This window comes from Antechinus flavipes, chromosome 1 (genome assembly GCF_016432865.1).
Source record: "Antechinus flavipes isolate AdamAnt ecotype Samford, QLD, Australia chromosome 1, AdamAnt_v2, whole genome shotgun sequence".
NCBI classification, from domain to species: Eukaryota; Metazoa; Chordata; class Mammalia; order Dasyuromorphia; family Dasyuridae; genus Antechinus; species Antechinus flavipes.
This window is the reverse complement of record NC_067398.1, coordinates 497,764,207-497,783,937: the sequence shown is the minus strand read 5'-3', so window position 1 is coordinate 497,783,937 and position 19,731 is coordinate 497,764,207. Positions and strand designations below refer to the sequence as shown.

The following is a 19,731-nucleotide window of genomic DNA, read 5'->3' as shown; positions in this document are numbered from 1 at the left end:
TATCATGCTGTTCTCTGACCTTTTCTACTTGTTTGCAGTCTATTTCCAAAGCATTTCAAAGATATTTCACAATCTTTTTCACTTCAGAATTGGTAATATACATAGGAAAACTACTTTTAGTATTCTCTGGTTTTCTAAAGCTTATTCACCATCTAAAAGTTGATTAGAACTAAAGAACTAACAGGTTCTCATTGAAGGTACCTGTTTATAAATTGAATTTCAAAAAGGATTTGCAAACCATTGACTTGGTTTTACTTTTGTCCACAATGTAGAGATGATAGTTTGATTTTTAGATTAATTTTCTATTTATTTAACTTTATATCATTGCTGTTCCAATTGCAAGTATTTTAGATCTTTGAGTCTTTTGATACCAATAATTAGCGCTTTCATTATAGCAGCATATTTTTGTTTATTTTTAAAACAGGTCTTAACTTACAAAGTCAGTTTAATCTTGAAAATGTCACTGTTTTCAACACAAATGAACAAGAGAGCACTTTGGGTCAGAAGGTGAGAATTATATTAAATTTTGCTTACTGATATTGCAAGTTTGTTTTTGAAGGTTTGGTATCAGGATGGAAATGCATTTTTATTCAGAGCTATTAAGCATTAGCAAATTAAAAAATATATAGCACCTTAGTCTTGACTTTAACTTGGGAATTTATGGTACATTTATTTATCTTTCAAGTAGGAACACTTAAAAACATTTCTGAAGCAAACTAGAAATTTGAAGCTGATTTTAATGTATAGCTTGGTGCCTAATATATGATTATACTAATAGTTATAAGCATACTACAGTATGCCTATTTAAAAAAAAAAAAAACCATTTAGTACTCCAGCTTAGGAAACCAAAAATTCCTCCTTATGCATTTGGATACATTTTGGAGGTTGAAAAGGTCCATGAAGGAGGAAAAAAAAATTGTAAATTCCAGACCATAGTCTTTTTTTTCTTGGCTGATTACTTCTCTTTCTTCTTTTTTCCCCTTTGATTTCTAATATCTTTTGCTTTTGAATGGAGTTGTTTGGTTTTTTTTGTTTTTTGCAGAGGCAGTTGGGTTTAAGTGACTTGCCCAGGGTCATACATGTAGGAAGTGTTAAGTATCTGAGGCCAGATTTGGACTCAGGTCCTCCTGACTTCAGGACTGATGCTCTATTCACTGTGCCACCTAGCTAGCCCTGAGTTTTTTTTGTTTTTTGGAGTTTTTTTTGCCTGTCATACCCTAGTCCATATTGTAAATCAAAAATCAGTTTCATAGCTCCCCACCATGCTTCTAGCTCTAAAGCCACTAAAATCACTACTTTAGACGATAAGATAGGGATGATGGTGGTGACAAAAGTAAGAAGCAACTAGAAAAGTTTGAAAGAAAAAAGGAGAAAAATCCCAAACAGTAAAAGTAGGAAGGAAGAAGTGCTGGTAGACTGGACCACTGGGCATTTCTTAAATCAGCACGTATGAAACCCCCTAAATTAGAAATGACTTGTATGTCATGGATTTGAGTCTTGAATTTGGGATAAGAGGGAACATACAAGTCTGGATTCAATGTCACTTCAGTTATCTTCCTTTGTCTTCATGATTACATTTTTAGCCTTAGGATGCTGAGCTGATATGACACATCAAAGGTTGTCTCATCCTGAAGTGTCAGGTATTATTATATGTCTAACAATGGTACCTACAGTAGTTTATAATATCTCATGATCCCCAAACTGCTATATTAATGGCTACCTATGAAATCTTAGTGATCTAGAATTCTTGCATTGTTCGTGTCCTTAAAAATCAACATTGTCCTTTTGTTTTTAAAAAGCACATTGAGGATAGAGATGAAGGAATGGAAGTAGAGGAAGGAGAAATGGGAGATGATGAAGCGCCAACAAGTTGGTGAGTTTGGGGAACTTTTATCATTGTCTTTATTATAATAGATGATCTTCACATCTTGCCAAATTATTAGAAGGGATATAGGACCAGGGAGGAAGAAAATGTTGCTTTTAGGGTAAGTGGCAGGAGGTTAAAAACCTTAAAGTTTTGTAACTCAATGTAGCCATAGTAGTTGATGTCAGGAATAGTAATATCTTTGGTACTTTTGTTTATTACTCACATGTATTCAGTTAATAAATCCTTCAACATTTATGGTATATAGCATCAGAATATATACCACACTTTTAAAACGGAGCTGTTCTCCATTTTCTTCTTTTTTTCCATGTTAAAATATTCAGTTGTGGATTTGATGGATTCTGAGTTATGGGACATGCTTCCAGAAGAGGAAAAGAAAAAGAAAACCTCCTCCTGGCCTCAGTCCCTTGCACATTTACCCCAGATCCCTGCCCCAACTCTTCACTCTTCAGCCTTCTGAAATTTCTGTTCTGCTAGGGTTCTGCTGCTATCACAGATAACTATAGGGGATAGAGTCCAAAATCCCACTTCTGGGGCTATAGACTGGAAAGATATATTCTCTTAGAATCCCTGTTTCTATGAACATATGATTCCATAGGAATGTTGTTTAAAAAGGGATTAAATTCTGTACTGATATTAATACTGAACTAATGGAGTGGCCACCTGTGGTACTTGTAACAAGATTTTGAGTGTCATGGCCCAGCCACTAGAACATTACTGTAAAGTAACTGAGATTTGTCTTTGGTACCTTTCTAAAGTACTTCCAAAATTTGCCACTTTGGTCTCTCAAACTCTACCTTTCGTCATTCTCTGCCTTCATTCTGATAATTTGAGCGCTAATTGATAATTGCTTAATAAATTATGGGATTTTTTTTGCATTTTCAAAAGAACTCCTAAAACCCAAGGTTATAAAGGATCCAAAAAAAAGATGTAGGGCATTTTCATTTCATTTCATTTCAAATTTAAGTCAGATTTGGACTTTGATAGCACACTCAACTCATACTGAGTTCAGTCCATTAAATCACTCAGACCTTTTTCAGGGGAATTAGTATTGTGCTACAGTTTTCTCACCTTTTACTTTGTAAAGTTTTACCCTGAGCAACATACTTGACAATTATATTCCTATTTGAGTCCTTCCTATGAGTCTTTGATATAGGCAGCAGGGTCCTAGGGGAATGGATCTCCAGTTCTGGAATCTGAGGTCGGGGAGGCAACACAGTACTCCAGGGAATGAGCAGACTCTGAAATAAGAGGACATAGGTTTAAGTCTTGCCTCTTTATGCAAATTTTTCAGCCTCTCTGTGCCTCAGTTTCCTCACCCATAAAATAATGGAATTATTTTTTATAACCTGAATTCTCTTTTAGATATAGCTGTTATACTGTGACTTAAACTTAGATCCAGTCTTTCACATAGTCCCAGTGTGAACTTGAACAAGTCAATTAATCTCTGGGATTCTGTTTCTTCATTTGTGAAATGAGGAGATTGAACTAAATATGTCTCTTTCCAGCTCTAAACTGATTTTTTTTTTCAATTTTAGCTTTTCTTTCCTCCTCCTCCTTAAGGATAACTTGTGACCCTCACAAATTTCCCTTCCCCCAAGTCTGCCTCCTTCACAATTTCAGAAAACTTTATATCTTCATAATTCTTCCTCCATCTAAAGCTCTTGTGCTTTCTCTCCTACTTAGTCTTTTACCACAGCCAAGACTAGTTGCATGCCTTAGGCTGTTGTATTGCATATAAATGGAATTTTAAAATAAAATTACTATTTATGTCAAAACTTATTTAATAAGCATTTTTGATGAAATATTTTAAAATGTATTATACCTTACTTAAAGAGAGTTAAAATGGAAGAATTCTCAGAGTCAGTTCAAACCCCTTATTTTACCGATAAAATAAAACTAGGCTCATGGAAATTAAATGACTTGTCCAAGGCACATAGGTAGTAAGCTTCAAGATCAGAAGTTGAACCCAGGTCCTTAATTTCTGTTTTCATTGTCCCATATTATAATTGAACTTTTAAAAATTCAAGACAGGTCATCATCATCATCTTCATCATCATCATAACTGATATTTATATAGTGCTCTCAAGGTTTGCAAAACATTATCTAATTCTTATAAATAAATAATTTATAAATTATAAATTTATAGATTTATAAATCTATAAAATAAGATTTTATAGGCATTATAATCCAGTTTTACAGATTAGAAAACTTCAAACTTCAAGAAATGAGTTGATCTTGGCATGATCACATAGCAAGTGTTAAACCCAGGTGCATCATGACTATAGCTCTGTACCATATTTTTTCTTATAATGATCAATATGGTAATTAATACAAGGTTTCAGGGTTCATAGAGCTCAGTAAATGACTCCAAACGGTTGTACTTTTTTAAAAAGTAGTTCTTCTATGGAGTTTTTATAGTTTTTTTCTCCTCTTAGGATTAACCTATCTTTTCTGTCCTACCTCTTGAATGAGAACTCTTCTTCAACCAAAATTCTTAAATTGTTTACCTTAATTTACATTTCATTCTAAACAGCTGGGCTCTGGGGCAGAGTCTAACATGGTCTTTATAATTTTCCTAAAGAGTAAATTGCAAAGACTTCATGATAATTGCATTCTTCCAGCATATAAATTATGTTCCATTATTTACAACTGTATTCTGGATAGTTGAGATTATTAAAAATTTGATTTCTGGTAGTGTGGAATTTGGCTATGAAATCCTGCAATTTTGTATTTGTGTGTGTTATTTTTTTACTTAAGGATTTGGAGGTTTTTTAATGAAATACCAAAAGTATACATCCAAGTGAATGTTAATCTTTAGAGTAGTCACCTTGGGGAGGCTGTACACTTACTCTAATGACACTGCCACTGCTTAGAACATTTTTGGAGCTCCTCTTTTGGGGTTGCCTTCAGAAACACACAAGAAATTCATTCTCATTCCTTTATAGTCACTTCTCATTTTGCACTAGGAATGACATAACCTAACTTGATTTGAACAACTGTATTCACCAGACTTTGTTCCCAAATGACCGTTAGCTGTTTCCAAAAACAATTCACCTTAAAAAGAAAAATTTTGCCATCACTGAAAGTATTAAAAAAATTTTTTTGCTCTGTAAGCATCAAGAGAGGAAATTGGAAAATGTTTTGAGCAGTGTCAGGAGCATTTGAATAAGTGCATGGTCTTCCAAGATAACCACTTTGTTGAAGCACTTGAATGAATGAATTCTGGTACGTTAGATTTAAAAACTTAATATTATACCACATATATATAGGAATTGTATGTAAATTCAGCTATGTAGGAAAGAATAGGTATTACTATAATTTTTTTTTAATCTTAAAGTAAAATCTTAATTTTGTCATCATTCTGTCTTTGAATTTTAAAAGGGAAATGATCTTAAGAGGTAGTTTAGGGCTTCTTGTGAAAAGCAGATGTCTATTAGCGATGTTGTCGAAGAGATTCGCATTGAGCTATAGTTTGCAAATAGATAGCTACTGCATTTCCCAAACTTAGATTCTATGATCAAAATCATAGAATCTGGACAGTGATATAGTGGAAACATCACTAGTTAGAAAACTATGTCAAGCCATAGCTCTGACACTTAGTAGCAGGAAAGTCATTTAATCTTTCTGAGCTTCAATTTCCTCAGCTGTAAAATGGGGTAAATAAATTCAATATGAGACACAGAAGCATATTAAGGTTTGACTTAAGGGAAATCTTACTAAAATATAGAATTATCCAAACATGAAACCAGCTCCTCTGAGAAGCTGTGAAGACCTCCCATTCCTTTGAGGGATTTCTAGAGAGTAACTTATTCAGGAATTAGTTGGATCAAATGACTTCCATAATCTTTTCAATCTTTGAGATTGATTCTTGATTCTATCATTTTTTGTGCCTTAGTTACTTTCTAAAGAAATAAAATGATATAATGAATGTATTGTTTGTTTTCATTAGTTCCATTCCAATTGATTACAACTTGTATAGAAAATTCTGGTCACTTCAGGATTACTTCAGAAATCCTGTGCAGTGCTATGAGAAGATTTCATGGAAAACTTTTCTCAAGGTAAATTGTTTCATTAATTTCAATTTTGTAGTTTTTAGATGTTAAATTGTTACTATTTGAGGTAGTGTTCACATGACATAAATTAAGGAATAACTTTAATTTCTTTTGGATTTATAGCTTCTATTATAGCAAAAATGTGAATATAATGGAAAGAGTGCTAGACTAGAACATTTACTAGTTTTAGGATCTTGGATCACCTTACTCCTCTGTTTCTTCTTTGGGAAAAATGAAGATAGTAATATGTACTCTGTCTAGATCACAAGCTTGTTAGGTGATTCATACAAGACAGTGGATGTGAAAGTTTAAAAAAAAATTAGAAAGCACTATTCAAATGTACCAGCATCTTCATGGTAGTGTTTAAGAAATGTTTTACTATACATACACTGTCTTTTCTAGCTAAAGAAATAATCATAAAATCGGAACAGAAGTGAATACAAGGGATAATGCTGTAAAAAATTACCCTGGCATGCGTTCTATCAATAAAAAGTTATAAAAAATAATAATAATAATAATAAATAAATAATCATAGCTACTCTTTCAAAAGACATTTTCTTTGTTTCCTTTTGTTTCTCTGTTTAAAATCAGAATTATCTTTGTTCAGGCAAAGGCTAGGATGATTCATTGCATTGAAAAGGTAGCATGATCTATCTTATGAATTACTTTGAATGCAGTGTCTTTTTTTCTTAAATCACACTTAGCCAATTCAAATTCTTTAATGATGAATTAAACTGATGGGAATAATTCAACAACATCTTTACCATGCTTAGAAGTGATTTGATGTTGCTATTTATTTTTCCCTTTTATATTTTATTCACAAAAAACGTTAGAATAAAATAGTTTATCACATACTAGATGTTGAGTTGGACAAATGCCATAAAATGAGGAATATAAACTCGTGAGAGGTTAAGGGATCTGCCCAGCATCCCACATCTAGTCAGTGTTTGGAGCAACATTTGAACTCAGGTCTTCCTAACTCCAAATGAAGGATTCTCTTCTACTTCTGCAGTTATTCAAATAATTAATGTCATCAGAGATTATATATAAAATGTGAAAGCTTTTCTACAATTTTTCCTATATCCTAATTATATGTAATATATATTTTTTAAAGACTAAAGGAGGAATAATTAATTAACTTTTTAAAATAGTGAGAAATTTTATTTGATTGGTAAGTATTTCATTCATATTTTTCCATACTTATGGCATAATATGTAAATAATCAATTGCTATAAATGCCCATTTTTAAATGGATATAAGTAAGCATTATTTGGTGACTTGGAAAGATAAAATTAATGTTTTCTCTTTACAGTATTCTGAGGAGGTTTTAGCTGTTTTTAAAAGTTATAAACTGGATGATACTCAGGCCTCAAGAAAGAAGTTAGAAGAATTGAAAACCGGAGGAGAACATGTATATTTTGCAAAATTTTTAACAAGTGAAAAGGTAACATTCATTTTCATAAATATCCAACTTTTAAAAGATATTATTTCATGCTATATTTAATTTGGATGATAATGTTTGCTGCTTAAATTGGTTAAATGTGTTAACTGACTGTGTTTAGAGAGTACAGTGTGAAGGAAACTGCAATTTCTATCTTATATAAATAGTTCTCACTGAACTTGTAGGATGAACATATCAAGGGAAGCTTGGTTTGATTTCTCATTTTTTAAATTAGACTAGAAACCATTTTAGCATTAATTTTTTTGAGCCTCATTAAACTAAACTAAGAAAGTCTTTAGAACTCTACACTAAATAAATAAGCAAATAAGAATATTTTCTATTTAGAAGTTGCTTTTAAACATAAGTGGTTGTTCTTCAAGTGCTTGAAAATAATTTTTGTTCATTTAATTTTATCTTATTTACATATTTGCAAACCCTTTATTCACAAATAATATATAGCTAAGTTTCAGCTCAAATTCTGCTCTAAACGTTATCGCAAAATCTATGTAATGAAGCTTTGCTATTTTCATTTATAAGATAAAAAAAATTTTAAGTATACTTGTTTTAATAGAAAGCCAGAAATGCAAGAATTAATAATTGATAGAATTTCAGAGCTAGAAGGGACATTACAGACCTGTTACAATTCTGTTGTTACTGAAGAGATTAAGGTCCATATAGAAATCTTGCTGAAGGTCATATAATAGTATATCTAGTATAATAGTAATCTTAAACTGCCTATAAAAGAAGTTTTAGGTCTTTGAACAGAATGCAGTCAAAAAAGGCAAAGGCCTTTGAGTTCATAAGTTATAAAGATTGATCGGGTAGAAGATGTGGGTATAGGAAGAATGAAAGCTGTCTTCAAATGTTTGAAGATTTGTAAAGTATAGAAAGGTTTAGCTCTGCTCTCTGTGACCCTATTAGATAAAACTTAAAAGCAATGGGAGGAGGCTACAAGGAGGAAAATTATAGTTTTGATGTCAGAAGAAAAAAATACTATTTAAAAATTAAAGCTATCCAGAAATGGAACAGATTTTTTTTTTTAGAAAAATTATTTGTAGACATTTAAGTGATACTGTCTTTTACCTGGTATAAGATTAAAAAAAAAAAAAAAGTTTTCCTTTTTTGATGGAAGATGAAGTTCATACTTATTGATTTTTATCTAAAATGTAAAGTCTGTGCTCAGTATATGCCTAATTTTCAATATACTAGGATAAAAAATTACTAGTCATTGATACATTTTAAGAAATAGGCCAATGATATTTTCATAATAGATTTTTTTATTCCTGTATTGCATCTTATTTTTCTGTAGTAGAAAATTATAAATTTAGGCCAAGTTTGACTTTCACTATGCTACATAAAATAAATATTGTTGTTCTTCTCCTTTGTCTTTTATGTGCATATAGCTTATGGATCTACAACTGAGTGATAGTAACTTTCGCCGTCACATCCTTCTGCAGTATCTCATTTTATTTCAATACCTCAAGGGGCAAGTAAAATTCAAAAGGTAAGCTTATTATTATTATTATTATTATTAAAGTACTTATTAGTAGAAGCCTGAGAAATATAGCTAGGATTACAAAATGAGCTTAGCTATAAGTAAAACTGGTCCTAAGTTGTCTGGTGTTTTCTTCTTTTCACTATATCAAAAGGCCTCAAGGGATATTTGTTTGTCTTAGTATCTAAAAAATTGAGGGCGTGTATCAGGAAAACTAGAAAACAGGGATTTATTTATCCAAAGCACTATTGCTGCTATAAGGAAATGGATTTGTAAGGATTGGATTATATTGCATGTATGTTAATGTTCTGTTTGGGTTATTTCTCCTGTCTTGGATGATTTGGGAACTACCTCTCTGGAGCTAGTTATATAGGTGATTGATCTGAGCTACTTTTCCTCAGACAAAATAGAAACAGGTGACCATTTTTAGTTTGGAGAATCCATTAGTCCTAAATATAAAGCTCTTACAGTTCAGAAAAAGATCATATCACTAAATGGGCAGATTCAGGAACCAAAGGCCAAATAATATGTTCCTATTAAGAATCTGTAGAATGTCCTTTTACACTTGTCTTTTAATGTACCCTATTCAAACCGTTCCTGGCCAAAGGAAATTTCCAAACTTTCTGGGAGAGTACATTTTTTATTGATATACTTATTCTAGATCTAGCCTCAAGGAGCAGCCTTGTATCCCTATATCTTCCTCAATCCTACTTAGATCTGAATAGTAATGTTACCTTTTTTTTTAAAACCTCAACTTGTCTCTTGTCATTCAGACTTCTTCCATACCAACTTCAGCCTTAAATCCCAAGTTAAGTCATGTTCTAATTCAGTAGTCATGAATTTGGCAATCCAAATAGCCAGAAAAATGTGCTATGATTACCTTCAGAAAGGGTAGCTTTCTAGCTTCCTTTATTTACATTTCAGTCTCTCACAAAACTTAAGAAGTGTTTCCTAATTATTTCTAATTGTAATTAAACAAATTCTCACTTGTATCTATAATTGAAATGAGAGAAAATTGTTATTCATAGCTACTTGTACAGCAGGTAAGAGCCCAGTAGTAGTATTGGTAAGCATTGATAAAGAGCCTAAATGTCTGGCGTTGGCTTCAAGTGAGTAGTCCCCTGACTAATCAAGGTACCATTAGAAATTAGTAACCACTTAAACATAATAAGATTGTACTTGAAATTGTCATGGATGGTAAACAAGCTTGGGCTTTTATCAGAGGCAGGTAGGATTTTTATATATTTTCTTTTCATTGCTACAGGAAAGAGGAAAAACAGATTTCTTCTAAATAACAATAGTAGCAAAAGCCACAAAAATGAATTGTGAATCTGTGCTATTGTTCTCTAGGTATTTTAGCAGTAAATGGCTATGAATTAAGTGCAGAAAAGTAAAAATAAAATATAGTATTCACAAATATATAGTAACTAGATTTTATTTTCTATTTTAAGAATGCAGTGGTTGGGCTTATGTTTGATGTCATCATTGTAAGGAAGTTCTAGTGTGGAAATTCTTTCTCCAATACTAAAAACAATCATAGAAGCAACTCATTTGTAACTTAAGAGTTTTAAAATTTTGCCTGGTGGTACTAAGAAGTAATAATAATAAGTAATGAATAAGTAATTTGCTTATCATGAGGCAACTAGGTGGTGTAGTGAATAGAGCACAGGATCAGAAATCAAGAAGACTTAAATTCAAAATAGACCTTAGACAAATGTGACCCTAGGCAAGTCACTTAAACCTGTTTATCTCATTTTCCTCAACTGTAAAATAAGCTGGGGAAGTAAATGGCAAACTGCTCCAGAATTTCTGCCAAGAAAACCAAAAGTGAGATCATAAAAGTCAAAATCAACTGAAATGACTGAACGACAATAACACTTTGCTTATCACATGTTACTTGTATGCATCAGAGGCAAAACTTGAAGAGCACTTGGTCTTTTTTAACGCCAAGGATGGTTATCTATATAGTATATACCATGTCATCTCTCAGGATGCGGTAAATTTAGGAAAACCTCCAGATATCATTTGTCACATTCCCCACAATAATAATTTATGCTTAGAGGTTTATTGTGATATTTGTTCCTAAAAGGAAATTCTGTCTTAGCCTGTGGTAGCAAACTCGAGTAGCAATAGAAGTCACTAAATTGAACATAAGGGATCCCCACAGAATCCATATTCACTTTAAAAACCCTATATTAACATTGCCTGTTTTACTGTATTTTTATTTATTGTAATTAAATATTTCTCAGTTACAGTTTAATCTTGTTTAGGCCTCACTAGGGAGTGCTGTGAGCTGTGAATTTGACACTTTGGTCTTCTTATTTGCTCTCTTTTCCAGTTCAAACTATGTTCTAACTGATGAGCAATCCCTGTGGATTGAAGATACTACAAAATCAGTCTATCAAGTAAGTTCAGTACAAGACATCAGTGATCAAAAACTTGGAAATTTGGCGTTTTCTCTGTTTATGAACTAGATTTAACAGTTTCAGCTTCATATAGGAAAATAAGGATAACATTAGCTCAGGTACGGGAACCACAAACACTTTTATGGGGTCTCTGCCTGTAAACCATTCATATGATGCAGAAAGTTGTTGAAAGCTTAGTATGTGCTTTCTGATCACAGCTACTATCTGAAAACCCCCCTGATGGAGAGAGATTTTCAAAAATGGTAGAGGTATGTATCTTACATTATCATCACTTTTGGTACTATACAGAATTTTAAGTATTTCCATTGTTCAGATGTCAAACATCTTTGTGTATTTTTTCCAGCATATATTAAACACAGAAGAAAATTGGAACTCATGGAAAAATGAAGGCTGCCCAAGTTTTGTGAAAGAAAGGTAAATTCCCCAGTTGATAAATTGTCAAAGGATATTAACAGAAATTTTTCAGATGAAGAAATTAAAACCAGCTATAGTTATATGAAAAAATACTCTAAATTGCTATTGATTAGAGAAATGCAAATGAAGACAACTCTGAGGTACTACTTTGCATCTCTCAGATTGGCTAAGATGACAGGAAAAGATAATGATAAATATTGTAAGGGATATGGGAAAACTGGGACAATGTATTGTCGGACTTGTGAACTGATCCAGCCATTCTGGAGAGCAATTTAGAAGTGTGCCCAAGGGCTATCAAACTGTGCATACCTTTTGATCCAATTGTCTGCTACTGAGTCAGTGTCCCAAAGAGATCATAAAAAAGGGGAAGGGATTCACACGTACAGAAATATTTGTAGTAGCTTTTTCTTCATGGCAAAGAATTGCAAATTGCAAAGTAGGTGCCCATCAATTGGGGAATTTCTGATTAAATTATGGTATATGAATGTAATAGAATACTACTGTTCTATAAGAAATGATGAACAGCTGCAAATATGTATTGTATCTAGGATATACTGTAACATATTTAACATTTATAGGACTGCTTGCCATCTTGGGGGGGGCGGGGAATGGAGGGAGGGAGGGGAAAAAATCGAAACATAAGTGAGTGCAAGGGATAATGTTGTAAAAAATTACCCTGGCATGGATTCTGTCAATACAAAGTTATTATTAAATAAAATAAAATTTAAATTAAAAATAAATAAATAAATAAAAAAGGAAGGGAAAAAAAAAAAAAAGAAATGATGAACAGGCTGATTTCCATATCTGGAAGTACTTACATGAACTGATATGAGTGAAGTGAGCACTAGGAGAATGCTGTACACAGCAACAGCAAAACTTTGTGATGATCAACTATGATAGATTTAATTCTTCTCAGCAATTCAGTGATCCAAGACAATTCCAGTAAACTTTAGAAGGAAAATGCCATCCGTGTCCAGAGAGAATTATGGAGACTGAATATGAATCAAAGCATACTATTTTTCATCTCTTTTTTTCTTTCTCTTATTTTTCCTTTTTGTTCTGATTTTTCTTTCCTACTATGACTCATATGGGAAATATATTAGAAATGAATGTACATATTAAATAAAAAGAGATGAGCTGAAAAAATAAAACAAAAAAGTAAAAACCACAATAAGAAATCTCAAAGATATTTTCAGATAGTTTAAAATGATTTTTCCATTATGCTTAATTTTTTAAAATACCTGTATTTATAATATGTCTGTGGTCTTATCCGTATAAGTATTCCCACCAGCAAGACAGATTAACCCATCCATATCTACTCATTCTGTGTAACTCTTGTATAAAATTCACCTCTTCTCATCTATTCTGCAGAGCATCCACCCAAAATGCTAGGGGCCTTTTCCTCTAGATATCTTGACATGTTGATAATAGCAGAACACCTGGGGTATCCATCTGTTATTTCTTATATTATGACTACTTCCATTTTTAGTAATACATCTCTTAACCTTTTATACATCTTGGTAAATAATTTTTTATGCGTTCTCAATTGCAAAGTATTCTGCAGTTCTAATTCTTTTGACCACTGTGTTCCATGTTTCTTAGCCATATAGAATATGGCTTAAGAATATTGGTATTTAAAAGTTGTCTTGTCCAGATTGGAGGGTGGTTATATATAGATGAAGAAGATAATTTGTTTTAACAGTCTTGACAGATCTTTTCCATTTTTATGTGTTTCCAGTTTCATCTTACTCTCCATATGATTTAGCTTAATTTAGTCTTGGCAAGCTTTTTATAAAATTGTCTTTCCCTCCACTATTTCTTACTGTTTTATACTCATCATCTTGCATCTTCTTCCTTGTCAAATATTTACAAATTATTTTATATTGTTAAACAGCATTATCCTCAGCTGCTGTATGTTTTCACGCATGTTGCCACTTTATAAGTAGTGCCAAGCTTTTGGTGATTGAGGCAGCTCTTTTGTCTCCTGGTTAAGTTTAAATTTCATAGGAAATAGTGGTAATTTGTATTGTCTGTTTTTTTATTTACTTTTAACCATTAGTAAATCAATACATTTCTCTGATGATTATCAGCTTTGGTGGCATGCATAAATGCATAGGCATGTCAGTTAACCTTTTTAGTCTAACTATTGTTACAAACAGGGTTGGATTTGATTATGATCTGAGCTTTGTTTTAACATATCGGGAGTCTGTCTAACTGCACATACTTTGTGGATTAGAATTTGGCTATCAATAGCCTGTCTGGTGATAACCAGTCTGATAAAATACAGTTAATTTCATTTTTCATATCTATAACTGAATAAATGTGAAAAGCATCTGTATAATATGTTTAACATCTTCAGTTGTCTTCATGATACATAGTTGTTGTGCCTCTACATATTTTACACACTGTTGGCCTCTTTCGGATCTTAATCTTAAACCATATTTTCTGTCTTCCCATATGCTATTTATATAACTGAGTATTCAAGGATAGGTTGATTTTCATTTAGAGAGGGTCTTAATCAAGTTCTTTCTAGAATTTCTCTAACTTAACCTTTCCCATAGATGTTGGTGCATAAATTACATTTATCTCCAGCATGGTCTTTTTTACAAATATGGAAATATAGCATGAAATTTTGCTTCTTGTTGGCTTTGGATTTTGCAGACTTATCTGCTTTGCAAAAAAACAACATATGAAGCAGTCTTAACTGCATCCTTATTTTTGTTTTCTTAGGTCAACTGTAGCAAGACAGTTAAATGGTATTATGAGTCATTTCTTTTAATAGAATGTCCATTTGTTAGTCATCAGACAAGGGTCTTGTATTTAGTGTACTTTCAGTTAACAGTCATATTTATAAACAATTTTAAAATTACAATACATAGTATTCTCTTTTTCCCTTTCATCTATCCTGCCACAATTGCCACAGAAGCTCAAAAGAGGTTGCACAAAACTTGAGCGCCATGTTATATTTTTCTTTGTTTCATGTGTTTCCATGATAAGAGAATTTATCACCTAAATCTCTATACTTAAATAGGTTGGTTGTCAGAAAACAAGCATTGTCTGTTACTAGGACTTCTAATACTCAAAGCCTGTAAACCATGTAAAACCACCAAAGGCTTGTATTCAGCTAGCATAGGAAGAAATCAGGATTGTCTACATTTTCCAGTAAAGCAGTGGATGCAAAACTCTTACAGACATATATAACTGGCATATGTGGCAGAATTTTCTGTTTCAGTCAACAAAGATTTATTATGTGAATTATTGAGCTTTGGTCCTGGGGAATACAAATATAAAAAATCATCCCTTTTCAAGGAGCTTACATTCTTTTGGAGGAAATGAAATAGAAGACAAAGACAACTTGGGGAGTGGAGTGGAGAGAAAAAGCGTGAGAGCACACATATAAGCATTTATTGTGTTTCCTGTGTTATGAGATAGAGATAATAAATACAAGCAAATAAGATAGGCCCTACCCTCAGGGAGTTTCATCCTTTTAAATTTAATAGGTTTTTATCAATATCTTCATTTTTACATTGCCTAGATAGCCTCCAATTTCTTATTTGGAGCCAGGATTGTTCTTTACACTTTGTCAGCATTCACAGTCAACTGTTTTGTGATGGTGGTTTTTATTTTCCTGGTTCTGCTTACTTCAATTTGGATGAATTCATGCAAGTCTTTCCATGCTTTTCTATATTCATAAAGGGCTATTAGTACAGTGGTGAGGTTTGGAGTTGGTAGCTGGGAAGTGAGGTAGAAACCTAGATTTATGCTATATAAGGGAAATGCTCACCTTTAAGAGCCCAAGCTGATTCCAAGAGTACAGTCCAAGATTCCTATGAGAAAAGGACAGGGACAGAATAAATAGAATGACTGTAAGGTAGTGATGGAAGGAAGGCACTAGAAGTCAGGGGGATCGTGAAAAGCTTCATTTAAAAAAAAACGTGGTACTTGAGCTCTGTCCTGAAGGGAGGAATTCTATGAGACAGAAGTGGTGAGGGAATGCATTACAGATAGAGAGAATGGAGATGGCAAAGCTACAGAGATGGGAGAGGGAGTGCATGGAAAAAAGCTTAGTATGATTAAACTTTAGAGTGTAAAAAGGGAAATAATTTGTAATGAGGAAGAGAAAACTAGGTCAGGTTGTGGTGGACTTAAAAGGCCAGATAGGAATTTTTATATGATCTTAGAGGCAATAATGAGCCATTGAGATTTATTGAGTAGGGGAGTAGTAGAGATACAATTGCATTTAAGAAAATAATATTTGCAGCTGTGTGATGATGGAAGCAGGAAGAGATGAGGCAGGGAGACCAAAGTTTAGGCAAGAGATGATAAGAACGTGGACTAAAGTAGTACCTGTATGAGTAAAGAAAAAGGATCAAATATCAGAAATGTTGTAGAGATAGAAATGTTAAGATCTGACAGCAGATTGGATATGTGGGGTAAGAGAGAATAAGAAAAATATGATATCACCAAGGATATGAAGCTGGAAGATGGGAATAATGGTATATGTGTGCATCCTTATCTATTCACTTTAATATGTTAGTTCATTTCTTCTTGCCCATTTAGTTACTCCCCACTTGAGATACTCCCAAAACAAAACTGTCAATTAGTTATTGAATTACTTAATATAATTTCTTATAAAGACTTTATTTCTCAAACATATGGAGAGTTGAACTTAATTTATGAGAAAAGAAGCTATTCCACAATTGATAAATGATCAAAAGATATGAACAGTTTTCAAATAAAATAAAGCTATTTTTAACCATATATTTTTAAAAACATGCCCCAACTCATTCTTTTTTTTTTTTTTAATAGCTTTTTTAACTTAATATAATTTCTTGGAAATTTTGGTACTTCTTATTTAATGTCAAACATTTTATCTTAAGAAAAGTGTTTTAAAATTGTTTTCTTATCAGATCTAAAATTCCTTCACCTTTCCTAACCACATATAATTCCAAAAATAGTGTGCGTTCTATTTGCCGTAGACCTTCAGATTCCAAGCCTACAAGAGTCGTAAGGAAGAGAACAGCACCGGAGGATTTCCTGGGGAAAGGACCCAACAAAAAAATTCTGATGGGAAAGTAGGTCAGCTTGTCTTCATATCTGGGCCAGAATTGGTAACTGTGTATTTGATAGTTTGTTTTTTAAAGTACTGTCATAGAATTTTTAAAGTTTGTTGCTGCCAACTGTCATTGTTTCTATAAAATGGCCCCAAACCTGCATTCCTTATTATGCTATCTCCTGCAAGTAATGAAGTCTTATTTTAGATTTTGCTTTAGAAAGCTTGTGGCTTCTTTATACTTTGTCATCTTGATGAATTTTGGGCCACCTTGAACTATTTCGCCTCCAAATATGCCAGCTAATCATAATACCTGTGCTTTTGCTGGTTCCCAACAAAGAAAAATATTTCTCTTTGCTGTTCTCCCAAAAGGTGGCATTTGGAAAAATGATTTTTACTGATTAGTGTAAAAATATATCAAAAGCCATCATTGTAATTAATTTTTTTTAGCATGAACCATTACTTACTATACATTTTCTTTATTTTTTAATGAGTGTTTTAATGATTAAAGCTTACAGAAATTAATGCTTCATTGACATTATTGTGTTTTTGACTGGGATAATTAAGGGTATTTTTATCTTTTGCTTTTCAGTGAAGAATTAACAAGGCTTTGGAATCTCTGTCCTGATAATATGGAAGCTTGTAAATCGGAGTCCAGGCAAGTGAAGATTCTTCTGTTTCTATGTGAGCTTAACTAAGAATAATAGTCATGACTTTTCTCCTAGTAGTATCAGACAAAAAAACAAATTTTTTAAATGTTAGGAATAAAAACAAACAAAAAAAAATTAGGAGCAGCTAGGTTTCCAGAACCATTTATATCACATTCATCCATTTTTGTCTGTTGAGGTAGGCAAAATAGTGATACTAAGATTTCATGAAATCTTTTAAGCCACGGTTCTTGTATGTTATTGAATTGTAACTGATTCATAGAGGATAGTGCTTCATTTACTGTTGGAGACTTCAATTTCTGACTGTCTCTAAAGATAATTTATTGTCCTGAGATCTAATTTACTTAGTTACCTGATATATTCTGTATTCAGAATTTTCTTTGATAGTTTGGCATTTTTTAATTTTACTTATAATTAAATGCCCAAATGATGCTCTTTAACCATAATATACCTTTGAAATAAGAGTTAAAGTTAAACCCTTGACATTTAGTGTAGTTAACATTAAATCTAAATGGTAAACAAAAAAAAAATTAAAGGTTGGAAAATATTTTATATCACAAAATCTGAAAAATTTTCTTTTGATGAATGACAAGACATGAATTGAGAAACTTTACAACTCTTATATAAGAGTTGAATTATTCATTGTACCCTTTAAAATCTGGACTTAGGAAAAAAGATTACCAGATTCCTCCTTCATTTTTTTATCCTCCTCTTGGGCTCTATTCTTTCCTCCCTTTCCCTGCCATGGAAAAAAAAATAAACAAACATATATCTGTATGTACACATATATTTGTTAAACCAGTGTAATGCTTGTTTGGAGACATTTAAGTAGAAATTCTTCATATTTTCTGTTCCACAGACCCCTTTGGCAGAATGATGAAGCTTGTAAACCTCTTCTTATAATATTTTTAGATGCATAAAATAAAATATGTAAAATTGCGGAGAAAACCAATTGTGTTGAAATATAATTATCAAAATATTCTTTTAAAATGACAGACCCCTGACTATGAGATAATATAAAATGAAAATCTTCCTTTCTATATTCTCTCATTAAGATAAGATGTCCTTTGAAAAAGTATAAGATAGCTATAGGAAGAAAACAATTACAAATATGAAATCTTGAATTCTTTTCCAATGAACAGGGAATATATGCCAACTTTGGAAGAATTTTTTGAAGAAGCCATTGAACAGGCAGACCCAGAGAATATGGTTGAAAATGAATATAAGTAAGTAATGTTTCTCATAATATACTTTTAAATTTCCTTCCATCTTTAGAAAGGCTTAGATCTCAAAAAAAAAAAAAAACTTTCGTGTAAATCATTAGAATAATGTTATCTTGGGTGTCGGCCTTGTTTCATGTTCTTAATAAGATGAGTTCTTTGCAGTTGTTACAGGCAGGGTAGAACTGGTTCTGACAAAATAGTGCAAAATAATCTTTTTCTGGGTACAATTAGAAATTTTGAAAATGCCTAAGTAATAAGTTAATGCCTAAGTGAGAGTAGTTTGTACTCAGGTGAATTGGGCACCAGTTTATGAGTTATGAATTATGTTCCTCCAATCTTGAGCATTCTGCTTCTGATATTTAAGACTTTTGGCCACTCCCAAGTGTATCGACATCTGCTAATTTTGCTCTCTCAAATTTTAGTATGAAACCTCCCAAGTGCTATCACTTCTACCCAGTAATCATTCTGCTCTTCTCTTAGATTCCCCTTCTCATTTTCCACAGACTGTACCTTCTCAAGCTGCCAACTATATCCAATAATTCTCTCTTTCTCTTTCTCTCTCTCTCTCTCTCTCTGTGTGTGTGTGTGTATATATATATATGTATATGTATATGTATATGTATATATATATGTATTTTTTTTAATACCTTTTTATTGACAGAACCCATGCCAGGATAATTTTTTTACAACATTATCCCTTGCACTCTCTTCTGTTTCTATTTTTTTCTTCCCTCCCTCCCCCAGATGGCAAGCAGTCCTATACATGTTAAATAGGTTACAGTATATCCTAGATACAGTATATGTGTGCAGAGCCGAACAGTTCCCTTGTTGCACAGGGAGAATTGAATTCAGAAAGTATAATAACCTGGGAAGAAAAAAAAAATGCAAGCAGTTTATATTCATTTCCCAGTGTCCTTTCTTTGGGTGTAGCTGCTTCTATCCATCTTTGATCAATTGAAACTGAATTAGATCTCTTTGTTGAAGAAATCCACTTCCATCAGAATACATCCTCATACACTATCTTTGTTGAGGTATATAATGATCTCCTGGTTCTGCTCATTTCACTTAGCA

General features: G+C 32.4%; 1 protein-coding gene across 2 annotated transcripts in view; it reads left to right on the top strand.

Moving 5' to 3' along the window:
* THOC1 (THO complex subunit 1) overlaps window positions 1-19,731 on the top strand; it is a 57,258-nt gene that overhangs the window by 31,023 nt on the left and 6,504 nt on the right. The window contains exons 8-18 of one of the 2 annotated variants that reach the window (XM_051970364.1): window positions 425-507; window positions 1,800-1,873; window positions 5,838-5,946; window positions 7,253-7,384; window positions 8,785-8,885; window positions 11,215-11,281; window positions 11,500-11,550; window positions 11,646-11,716; window positions 16,696-16,791; window positions 17,362-17,427; window positions 18,580-18,663. In XM_051970364.1, the coding sequence (XP_051826324.1) occupies window positions 425-507; window positions 1,800-1,873; window positions 5,838-5,946; window positions 7,253-7,384; window positions 8,785-8,885; window positions 11,215-11,281; window positions 11,500-11,550; window positions 11,646-11,716; window positions 16,696-16,791; window positions 17,362-17,427; window positions 18,580-18,663 (934 nt within the window). Of the gene's footprint in view, window positions 1-424; window positions 508-1,799; window positions 1,874-5,837; window positions 5,947-7,252; window positions 7,385-8,784; window positions 8,886-11,214; window positions 11,282-11,499; window positions 11,551-11,645; window positions 11,717-16,674; window positions 16,792-17,361; window positions 17,428-18,579; window positions 18,664-19,731 lie in introns of both variants that reach the window. The other variant, XM_051970363.1, reaches the window with a different exon arrangement.